At 43.5% G+C, this 11,960-nt stretch overlaps 1 protein-coding gene across 1 annotated transcript in view; it reads left to right on the forward strand.

Annotated features, from left to right (window-relative positions):
• The window catches only part of mmp14 (matrix metallopeptidase 14), a 29,774-nt gene extending 25,218 nt beyond the window's left edge, over window positions 1–4,556 (forward strand). Inside the window, exons 9-10 of the mRNA XM_062958229.1 lie at window positions 202–317; window positions 1,738–4,556. Of these exons, the coding sequence (XP_062814299.1) occupies window positions 202–317; window positions 1,738–2,054 (433 nt within the window). The 3' untranslated portion in view covers window positions 2,055–4,556. The remainder of the gene's footprint in view (window positions 1–201; window positions 318–1,737) is intronic.
• The last annotated feature ends 7,404 nt before the right edge of the window (window positions 4,557–11,960 follow it).

Raw genomic sequence — 11,960 nt, forward strand, 5'->3', positions numbered from 1 at the left:
TTGAATGCGTGGCACACATCATATCTTGTTATAATGAATCCCAAAAAGTTAATGATGGCATTTTCTGGCCATCATAGAGAATCTAAATAATCTACCATCATAGTCATCCTCCAGGTCGTCTTAGTAGGAGCACTGCTACCAATGGGAACCCAATGAATCGCTTGCCGTCTCTTGAAACTAAACATTCTTTTTTCTACTCAGATATTATCGCTTCAATGAAGAGAGCCGAACTGTCGAAGCTGACTACCCTAAAAACATCGATGTTTGGGGAGGGATCCCCGACTCACCCCGGGGGGCCTTTATGGCCAGCGATGAAGGTAAGATATATATATATATATATATGTCCTTCCATCCTAATTAGATTCTGAGTTTCCTTAGTGTTGCAGCGATACTATAAAGCAGGCATGGGCAAACTTGGTCCCTCCAAGTGTTTTGGACTTCAACTCCCACCATTCCTAACAGCCTCAGGCCCTTTCCTTTTGCCCCTCAGCCGCTTAAGCAGCTGAGGGGCAAAAGGAAGGGGCCTGAGGCTGTTAGGAATGGTGGGAGTTGAAGTCCAAAACACCTGGAGGACCCAAGTTTGCCCACACCTGCCATAAAGGAATGTAATGCTAATGGTGTGCAATGAAAATGTATCACATCCCTCCGTTATATCCAGTTGCCCCTTCCACAAACGTTTCCGCCAGTATAAAGATAGTCGCATTAATTACTAATGATCCATCATTGCTGAGTAAGTATATGTTCATAAAATGATTCAGCAATGACAGTTGTCAATCATTTATTAATGCATGAATGGACTTTTGATGATATATACTTTTCAGCAGGACTCTTCCTAGCTTGGATGAGAAAATAAGTAAAATCTGAAATATTATTTTAATATTACAATATTCATTGAAAAGCCAGATTTCCTGGAATCAGTGGCTCCTCTTGGGCATTGCTAATGTAGAATGGAAATAAGGACACAATTTTTAAAATATCAGTCAGATAGTAAAAAATTGGATCTAGATTTAGGGTGCACCTATACTGTAGAATTAATGCATTTTGACTCCACTTTTGATGGGATTTTTGGCTTGATGTGGCACCAGCCTTCATTGGCAGACAAAACTAAAGATACTGCAAAACAAAACACCTACATTGAGCCACATCATTTGAAGTGGTGTCAAACTGCATTAATTCTACAATATACAATCATACTTGGAGGATACCCTTTGAAATCAGTGGGGATTAAGTTAGTAACTGTTTACTCCAAGTATGATTAAGTGCAGATCAAAACCAAATCAAAGCTCAATGTGAAACAGACTTTCTTTTTAAAAAATGTTTAAAGTTAATGTTGGTGTTACAGTTTACATCTGGAATGTGAGCTTTTTGTTAGATTGGTTTTTTAAAAGGAGAACTGTAATTAGGAACTGGGCTCTGAATTCATACTGGAAACACCATGCAGAAAATAAAATGCAAACTTCAGGGTTTAACCATGAAACCCAATCTTTGCAATATGCAAATTCCAAATTTGAACATGGAATAAAGATTCTCAACATGCAATTAGAAACGGTGTTGGAGTTGTCCAGTGATGAATCCCATTTTTTTGCATTTCTAAAACAGGTTTCAGAATTTTACAATTCTTTCCCGAATGTCTTTGAACCGATATCTCTTAGGTTTGTTTCTTTTCTGTGTCATTAATTCTCCCTCGCTTTTTCCTCCCTTCTGTTTTGCTTTGTCCGGCTTGACTTCGTGGCACAGTTTTCACCTACTTTTACAAGGGAGACCGTTACTGGAAGTTCAATAATGAGAAGCTGAAAGTGGAGCCGGGATACCCCAAGTCGGTGCTGCGGGACTGGATGGGATGTAGTTCGGACGACCGGCGCGAGGGAGAAGAAGTCATCATCATTGAGGTGGACAATGGGAGCGAAGGGGCGGTGAATGCGGCCGCCGTGGTGTTGCCCATCCTGCTGCTCCTCACCATCCTGGCGTTGGGAATCGCCATCCTCATCTTCAAGCGCTACGGAACGCCCAAACGGTTGCTCTACTGCCAGCGTTCCCTGCTGGACAAGGTGTGACCGGGTGAGCGTCTCACCTTGGCCAGGAGGACAGGCCATTCCTCCTGCTCCTGCCTCCTGCCCTCTGCCACCATCTCACCTCCTCTGCTACTTTCTTGAACCCCTTCCCTTTAGTTGGCTTAGATGTGTCTACCTGTCCCTTCTTGCCACCATCTCCTTCTCTCTTCCCTTCTTCTTCTCCCATCTATCTCATTGTCCCTCCTGTACTACGTTCTTGAACCTCCTTCCCTTTAGTTGACTTAACTGTGCCTTCTTGGCCCCTCTTGCCGTCATCTCCTCCTTCCTTTCCTTATCCCACTTCTCCTCTTCCTTTTTCTCCCATCCATCTTTTGGACCCTCTTGTGCTACTTCCTTGAACCTCCTTCCCTTTAGTTGACTTAACTGTGCCTTCTTGGACCCTCTTGCCATCATCTCCTCCTTCCTTTCCTCATCCTACTTCTCCTCTTCCTTTTTCTCCCATCAATCTTTTGGACCCTCTTGTGCTACTTCCTTGAACCTCCTTCCCTTTAGTTGACTTAGCTGTGTCTACTCATCCCTTCTTGCCACCATTTCCTTTTTTCACTTTTTCTTTTTCCAGCCAGCTTTTCATCCCTTGCTGTTCTGCCTTTGTACAACCTTCTTAAACTTGTCTTGTCCTTCTCCTTCCATTCCTTCACCTCTAAAATCTTCTTCTCACTTAGTTATGTGCCTGCTTTCCTTCTCCGCTACTATTTCCCCCTTCCCCTCATTGCTAAGCATTCCCTCTCCTCCTCCTCCTAATATCCCGTGTGTGCTGAGCACGCTCATATATGTAACTTGAGCTGAAGGAGGCTCTTTCCATGCTGGTTTTGGCTCCGTCAACCCTGCCGTGACCTTCTCATGGTGGGACATCTCCTGACCTCTGTAGCAAAAAGAGACTTCATTTTGACCTGTCGGCTTGCAGAACCAACACTGCGAAGGCCTACCAAGGTTCCCTTCTAGAACCTGGTGGGATCAAGGTTATATTACCACCCACTGTTTATAATATTAATCCCAGGATATCTGCCCCCACTTCCCAGCTCTGGTCCTCTCTAAATAATACCTTTTGTCTTCCCCTTCCTTGCCCTTCCTCTTCCTTCCAAGGGCAGATAATGAATCAGTGGTGGACGCAAGGGTAGATGTCCTCCTCTGGCTTATTGGAGATTGAGGGGAGGGTCTTCAAAGGGATGTGGCTTCAAAATAGTTTGATACGAAGGTAATTATGGATTTGGTGAGACAGTGGGAGGAGCTATGTAGATGTGGGGGGAGGGGGAGGGATGATGTAACATTCCAAGGAGCTGGAATGGAATTAAGCATTCCTAAAGGAACTATATCATTCCATTGAGCATGGCTTGAAAAGCAAGACAGAGCTAGGGCTGACCAATAGAAATGCTTACATAGTGCTCCCCATAGACAAAAGCAGGGAGGGTGCTTGGTGGGACACAAGTGGGTGGGCTCAAAATGTGGGGGCGTGGCCTAAGTGGTCCTCCCTCTAAGGGGCGGGGAGACAGTCTTAAAGGGCCAGATCTGGTATCATAGGGAAGGGTGCTCAGATTTTGCCACAACAGGATGGTAAATTGGTACATGAACACAACAGCAAGTTGGGAGTATGATAGATGGGAGGATGGTTGGGTTTTTCTGGAGGGAGGAGGAGGAGGTAGCGATGGGAGATGGGACAGATATGGCCAGCCAGGTCCGGTTTTTGGCAGCACGGTTTGCAAAACAAAATGTTTACTCTCCGACATATAATTATACTTGCACAAAGTTTACAACGGCCACTTTCTGGATTCTGCAGAAACAAAGCGAGCGAACAAACAAACAAACAAAAAAGGGGATCCAAAGAGGAAGAAAATTGGTATTGCACCATAGAACTGCCTTATCCTCCTCTCTTAGGGAAAATGTTTTTAAGGTTTTTTTTTTAAAATGTTGAATATGTAATTTTAATTATTCTATAGAAATGCCTTTTTAAAAAAAACAAAAGTTAAAAATAGTGCATTAACAGGGTGGGTAAAAGAGAACAGGGGTGGGAGGAGACCCCCAAATTCCTGCAGGCCGGGATTGAGGATGTCTTAGCCCTTCCCTGTTCAGACCATTTAAACTGGGGCTTGGGTTATGTGTGTTCTCAAATGGTCTCCAAACGGAATTAAACTGTGTTTAACGATACATTTGTGTTTTTGGGGTGGGCTTTTTAATATTTTTATGGTTCCACTTTATTATTGTTGTTATTATTATTGTTATTATTTTGCTATGAATAATAAACACTCCATTCATTGGAAGGGAAATATACATATATTGCTAGGAGCCTATCGGCTGTTCAATTCTGTTATTCCTATCAACATTTAGCAATAAAAAAACCATTTCTGGGTAGAAATGGATCTAAAATGCTGGAAGTTTTTAAAAGAATTATTATTTTTTGTCCCGACACATGTTCGTAATTATTTTGTTATTGAAAAGGAGTCACCAAAGAATTAAAAAAATAATAATAAATGCTGGAATTTCCCCCCCCCTTTTAGTAGTATTTTGTATTAAATTGTGATTTTTTTTTCCTTTTGGGGAAAATGGATACTTTTTCTCAAATGAACCAAAAGTTTTGAAAATACTGTTGCAAAAATGCTTAATATGTAACTACAGGGGCATCTACACTATTGAATTAAGGCATGAATTGACACAATTTCAACAGCCATAGCTCAATGCAATGGAATTCTGGGAGTTGTAGTTTCGTAAGGCAGCAGCACTCTGGCAGAGAAGGCTAAAAACCTTGTAAAACTATAGCTCCCAAGATTCCATAGCATTGAGTCATGGTAATGAAACGATGTCAGACTGCCTTAATTCAACAGTGTAGAACAGGCATGGGCAAACTTCGACCCTCCAGATGTTTTGGACTTCAAAAGGGCCTGAGGCTGTTAGGAATGGTGGGAGTTAAAGTCCAAAAACATCTGGAGGGTCCAAGTGTGCCCATGCCTGGTGTAGATGCATCCTACTCCATTAGTTTCCTATTCATCAGCATTAATCTATTTTGCTTCAAAGGATAAAACAATACAGACTGACAGCAGTGTGGCTTTTCTCCTCCTGACAAACCATAATTCCCTATTTTTGTCAGTCCTTCCATCTGCTTGGTAAGATTTAGAATTATTCCAAAAGTTGAGGCAGGTACATAGTACAGTAGTCCTCTTATGGGCCTAATTATATCCAAATGTCTACGAAGGTTATCATTTAGCTTATATACATGTTGAGTATACCTTATCCAAAATGATTGGAATAGGAAGCATTTTGGATATTTTTCAGATATTGGAATTGCCTCTGTTTGCTTACAAATACACAATGTGATATCTTGGAGCTTAGACCCAAGTCTAGACATGAAGTATCTTTATATTACATAGATACCTCCTACACTTGAAGGCAATTTCCTACCCAACCGTTTTGATAATTTTGTGTACACTCAACCATCAGAAAGTTGAAGAGTTTTGGAACATTACAGAATTTTCAATTCTGGATAAGCAATGTTCAAACTGTATTTTGTTTTAAAGTACAGTAGAGTCTCACTTATCCAACATAAACGGGCCGGCAGAACGTTGGATAAGTGAATATTTATTTATTATTTATTTATTTACAGCATTTTATATTCCGCCCTTCTCACCCTGAAGGGGACTCGGGGCGGATCACATTACACATATAGGCAAACATTCAATGCCTTTTTAACATAGAACAAAGACAAGACAAACATAGGCTCCGAGCGGGCCTCGAACTCATGACCTCCTGGTCAAAGTGATTCATTGCAGCTGGTTTCAGCTGGCTTGCTCTCCAGCCTGCGCCACAGCCCGGGCTGTTGGATAATAAGGAGAGATTAAGGAAAAGCCTATTAAACATCAAATTGGGTTATGATTTTACAAATTAAGCACCAAAACATCATGTTATATAACAAATTTGACATAAAAAGTAGTTCAATACGCAGTAATGCTATGTAGTAATTACTGTATTTACGAATTTAGCACCAAAATATCATGATGTTTTGAAAACATTGACTACAAAAATGCATTGGATAAACCAGAACGTTGGATAAGTGAGACTCTACTGTACTTAGACATGAATTCCAAAGTGGAGTATGCTTCTCTTGATGGTTCGGCTATGGCAAGATTAGAGATCCTTTGTTTAGTATCAAATCTCATTGAGAAGCATAATCACTGATCCAGGATGGAATTGGAATTTATTGAAACTAAAGAGATGGAAGGGGCCACAGCGGGTTAAACTGCTTTGCTGCAGAACTTGCTAATCGGAAGGTTGGTGGTTCGAATCTGCAGACGGGATGAGCTCCCATTGTTAGCCCCAGCTTCTGCCAACCTAGCAGTTCGAAAAGGTATTCTACCTCTAATGAGAAATGAAATGTTCATTTTTGATTTCCTATAGCTGCTTCTCACAATTCGTGATGGGCCACCCATTTAAATAGGTGAGTGGGATGGATTTGTCAAAGCAAACAGCTATGGAAACAGGATGGTCTGCAATTGTTTCCTTGCCAAAATTAGCCGTATAACATCATTGTTGGCAGATTTTAGTGCCAAACGCCCAAGCCGGGTTTTGACTATGACGAAGTGCCAGGGCGAACAGGAAAAAGCCAAAAATTCTTCCTCTCCTGTGTTTCTCCCCCATTCAGAAGGGTACAGTATTCTATCTGGCTTGTTTTTCAAAAGAAAGTGGCACTCCCTTTTCCAAAAATTACTATCCTGCCTCATCCTATTGTGTAATGTTTATTTTGAAATCTTGCTTCCCAGTACTTTGCTGTGCCAATCGAAGGCAATAATTCTGGGAAACTGTTTGTGTTGGGAGTTGTTGTTGTTTGGCTTCGTTCTCTGCAATTTGGGGTTGCACTCTGCATATGGCCTGGGGCACTGTGATCCAATTTCTTTGCATAAAACGATCTGCAGAATTTCATCCTTGGATGGTCACATTTTGCTGCAAACTGCATTCTGGATATACTTTGGAGTTTGTAGATCTAGTAACATTTGTCGCATGGGACACATTGGTGAGCCTGTTATAAATAGCTGGCATCTATTCCTGCCAAAGGCAACTTTGGACATCCGAGGGAAGGAGGAGCATAATTATTTTGGCAAGCTTTCCAAAAAAAGAAGGGATAAAACATTACAATCCACAGAATAATAGAGTTGGAAGAGATCCTAAAAGCCATTCAATTCAATCATCTGCCATTCAGGAATACGTAATGAAAGCACTCCCAACAGTGCATGGAGTGCTGTTACCTTCCCGCCGGAGCGGTACCTATTGATCTACTCACATTTGTATGTTTTTGAACTGTTAGGTTGGCAGGAGCTGGGGCTAACAGCGGGCGCTCGTTTCGCTCCTGGGACCTTTTGGTCCCCAAGTTCAGCAGCACAGCACTTTAACACACCGTGCCACCAGAGCCCCCCAGCTGGTCCATATCGTTCTTGAACTATGGGGCCCAGAACTGGACAGAAGGTTATTCCAGGTGAGGTCTGACCAAAGTAGAAGAAAGTAGGACTCTTACTTCCTTCAATCTGGACACTACACTTCTATTGATGCAGCCTAGAATTGCATTGGCTTTTTAATCTGCTGCACCATAGGAGCCCCGGTGGTGCAGTGGGTTCAACCGCTGAGCTGCTGAACTTGCTGACCGAAAGGCCAGTGGTTTGAATCTGGGGAGCAGTATGAACCCCTGCTGCTAGCCCCAGCTTCTGCCAACCTAACAGTTCAAAAACATGTAAATGTGAGTAGATCAATAGGTACCGCTCTGGTGGCAAGGTAACAGTGCTCCATGCAATCATGCCAGCCACATGACCTTGGAGACATCTATGAACAACGCCGGCTTTTCAACTTAGAAATGAAGATGAGCACCAACCCCCAGAGTTGGACACGATTAGACTTGGATGTCAGGGGAAAACCTTTATCATACTGTTGTCTCATCTTCAGTTTGCGGTCTACTAAAACTCTTAGAACCCAAAGGGTTAAAGCAAATGACAGCTATTGAAGACACACAGGCTCACGATGCTATATAAAAATCAAATCGCCAGAGATGGATGCATGACACACAGCCTCTGTATCCTGTCTCCGCCAACGTGACGTCGGGTCGTAACCACCACATTCCCCCCTATTTGACTGAGTCAGGAATATTGCAACGGATACGAATAGGGACACAGCTTGAATGTCCCAACCGCCCTCTTGGCTGCCTTTGAGGTTGAGATTGGGGAGCAGTGGAGGCTTGGGGAGGGAAAGATCTGAAAATATGGGGCGACTGGAGACCTGGGTCTCAATAGGGGCTGCAGTGACAAACACAACCATGTGCCCCCCCCCCCCCCAAGCTCGGTTGGCTGTCCCTTTGGGTCCCGTGCCCTTGGCCAAAGTCCCAGGCGCTGATCTCATCTTGCTTTCGTGGCTATTACATCTGGAAGCAATTACAGATGTATGGTGGGAGGTGGGGGGAAAAGATGTGTTCAAAACACAGCTGGAATTAGCAAGGCCGAGGGATGGAGGGGGAGCGGGATGGGAGAAGCGCACACAACACTCCCTTCCCTCCCCATACTTTGCAGAGTTGGGCTTGGCTCGAGCGCCTCTCTTGCCAATAGGATCATGGGATGGAAAGATGATTTTCTTTTCTTTTTCGGTTAAAAAATATCCCTGCTCCGTTCCCACCCCTGGCTGAGCCACTGACCCAAATTTGGCATCCAAGTTCCTGTATTCGAAAGCTAAAGAGAAATCCAGGCCTGTGATAAAGAGGGAAGGGATGGATTGGCAAACAGCTTTGTTTTGAAAAGCTGGAGCATCTTCCAAAGCTCTCCAGATATTTTTGGTGACAAGTCCCACCATCCCTTAATAGCACAACCTCGGTACGGGGTGGATGATGGGAACTGTCATTCCAAATGCCCAAGAAAAGGTCAGCTAAGGGAAAGCTGGTAGGTGTATTGCAACGCAGACCAGCGTATTTTAAGAGCTGCTTAAATTATGCCTAGCTTAACCGCAAGATGCCATCACCGGAAAAAGAAAAGGGAGTATTGGATGCGACAATATGCTCTCACCTTTACCCTTTCCCATTTTTATGGGTTTGTACAAGACCGGAATACTGTTATTGATAAAGGGGAGAGCTCTTTCAGCTTCAGGAAGGAAATCTATGTATATGGTCTCACATATACATGGCTAGACTTTGGATCCCTCATTCTTTACTCTTGTTCTGTATTTCCTTCCTTCCTGCAGCGGGGTGACCTCAGCTCCAGCCGAGGTTCTCACAGGACTGGGAAGAAAGGAAGGTGAAAAAAGGAGAGGGAAAAAAGAGCGGAGGAATCCAGGCAGCTGCAGGGGAGGCAGGGCTTCTCCTTTCTTCTTTTTTCCCCTCCGAAGGGGAGCCAACATTCCTTCCAAACTGGCCCATGGCCACCTCCCAGGTTGGAGCCAGCCTGGGATCTCCCCCAACTTCCAAAAAAACACATACACACACCATGAGCCAGCTGACAAAAGCAGAAGAATAAGCGTAAATCCCTGGCAACTCTTTCCCTACCTTTGCCTCCCCGAGCCTGCAGGCCTGGGCTTCTAATATTTCCTTTGTGCAAAAAAGAGTTCCAAATAAATTTAACACTCCCCAGAAAACAAAAATCCCAGTAGAGCTGAAATACAGCCTATTAGGTTATTCGCGGGAGAGGAAAAAGTGCTTTAGGCATGCTCAGAGGACCTCTCTTACGATGTATGCCTTTAAGTTGTTTCCAACTCTATTTGTTCAGAGAGGTTTGCCAGTCACTTCCTCTGAGGCTGAGAGAGTGTGACTTGCCCAAAATTGTCATAGGGTTTTTTTTTTCGTGTTAGGAGTGACTTGAGAAACCGCAATTCGTTTCTGGTGTGAGAGAATTGGCCGTCTGCAAGGATGTTGCCCAGTGGATGCCTGGATATTTTTATTTTTACCATCCTTGTAGGAGGCTTCTCTCGTATCCCTGCATGGAGCTGGAGCTGATAAAGGGAGCTCAGCCGCGCTCTCCCTGGGTTGAATTCAAATCAGCACCCTTCAGGTCAGCAACCCAACTTTCAAGTCATCAGTCCTGTTGGCACAAGGGTTTAACCCACTGCGCCACCGGCGGCTCCTATGTCCTAGGAGTTTTTTATGGCTGAGTAGGAATTCAGCTTGTAGACCTTGGAGGTGTCTACGGACAACGCCGGCTCTTCGGCTTAGAAATGGAGATGAGCACCAACCCCCAGAGTCGGACACGACTGGACTTAACGTCAGGGGAAACCTTTACCTTAAGGAATTCGAATCCTGGTATCCAGAATCAATCCAAATACTTAAATGACTACATCATATTGGCTCATATAGACACAGGTTGAGTATCCCTTTTCCAAAATGCTTGGGAGCAGAAAGGTTTGGGATTTTTTCAGATTTTTAAATATTGGTATTCAGGCACATAATGAGGTATTTTGGAGATGGGATGCCAATTTACAAAATTCACATATGTTTTCTATAACTTTATACACATAGCTGGAAGGTAATATTATATGCAATATTTTAATACATTTTTGCCTGAAAAAAGGTTTGTGAATATTGAACCATCAGAAAGCAAAGGTGTCACCTTCTCAACTGCCCACAAGACAAGTTTTGGATGTTGGAGTATGTCAAATTAATCCTGGATTAGGAATACTCAATATTATATCTAGCTATCGATCCAAGTAATGTGTGACATAGGTGACTGGTAGAGTTGTGTGCGGAATCCGTTTCTACTGTTTCCATGAAACGGGAAGCCCCTCCCTGCACAAAAATCAGCTCGACACGAAAGCCTGCTTTCATATGCAGCCGAACGCCTACCAGAACTTGCCTCTTTGCCTTGGAAAGAGTGTGTGTGTGGTGTGCAGGCCCAGAAAGTGTGCGCTCGCCTGCCAGTACCTACAACCAAGCGTCTCTTACTCTAGAGTAAGAGGCAACTGGCTGCAGGCACTGGTAGACGTGCACATTTTCCGGGCTTGTACACCACACACACACTCTTTCCAAGGAGAGTGCATGTGTGGCATGCAGACAGGTCTGGAAAGCATGTGTGCCTGCAGCCAAGCACCTCTTACTCTAGAGTAGAAACAGCAGGTAAGCAGCCTCCTTAAAGCATGCACCAGGAAGGGGAGCCTGGGTGGGAAGACCCCCATCCATAATGGTCCTATAGGAAACTAATCTTTCGGGGCCCCAAACTGAAAACAGGTATCTGCCTTCCTGAATTCAGGAGGCTCCCAAAAATGTTTTGGGGCCCTCAATGAAAGCTGGAATACAGAACGGGGCAGTGTTTACCCCGAACATACAATCCTAGTGACTACGCTATCACGCAGTGAGATCAATGCATTAAATGGGAATTTCATCCAATGATAGTCTAGTCAGTTTGGACATTGCCATAATTGAAATATTTATCAATATACGTAATTGAGATCTATATCAGTTATAGCAATGTGCAAACTAAAAAAACTAGGCTATCACCCATTAGGATCTATGCATTAAATGGGAAATTCAACTTAAAGCTAATTTAAATTCTGGTATTTAAATATATTGGAAAGAAAGTGAAGTCCTGGCACTTAGACATATTAGAAAGAATGCTCAGGCATTATGATACACCCTTAAGCAATAAACAACAATCACATGAAATAGTTATGCAGACTGCCCAGAGGTAGGCAGATGTGCCCAGGACACCCATGCTCACATTCAACTCCAAGGCGTAGTTAGCTGCTGTAAAATTGGAAATAATTCGTATTTTTCTATGCCATCCGTGGCCCAGCCTGCCAAAACAGCCAGCGGTTGTGAATGTTACTATCTGGACTGCAACTTGTACTATCGCTCAGCTTCTGGCAGTCCAAAAAATAATCTGTCCAAAGCAAAGGAAAAATGGGCATAATTTTCTTTAGAGCAAAGCCTTCTCGAGAGACGTGGGATGC

Source organism: Anolis carolinensis, chromosome 6, assembly GCF_035594765.1.
Source record: "Anolis carolinensis isolate JA03-04 chromosome 6, rAnoCar3.1.pri, whole genome shotgun sequence".
Taxonomy (NCBI): domain Eukaryota; kingdom Metazoa; phylum Chordata; class Lepidosauria; order Squamata; family Dactyloidae; genus Anolis; species Anolis carolinensis.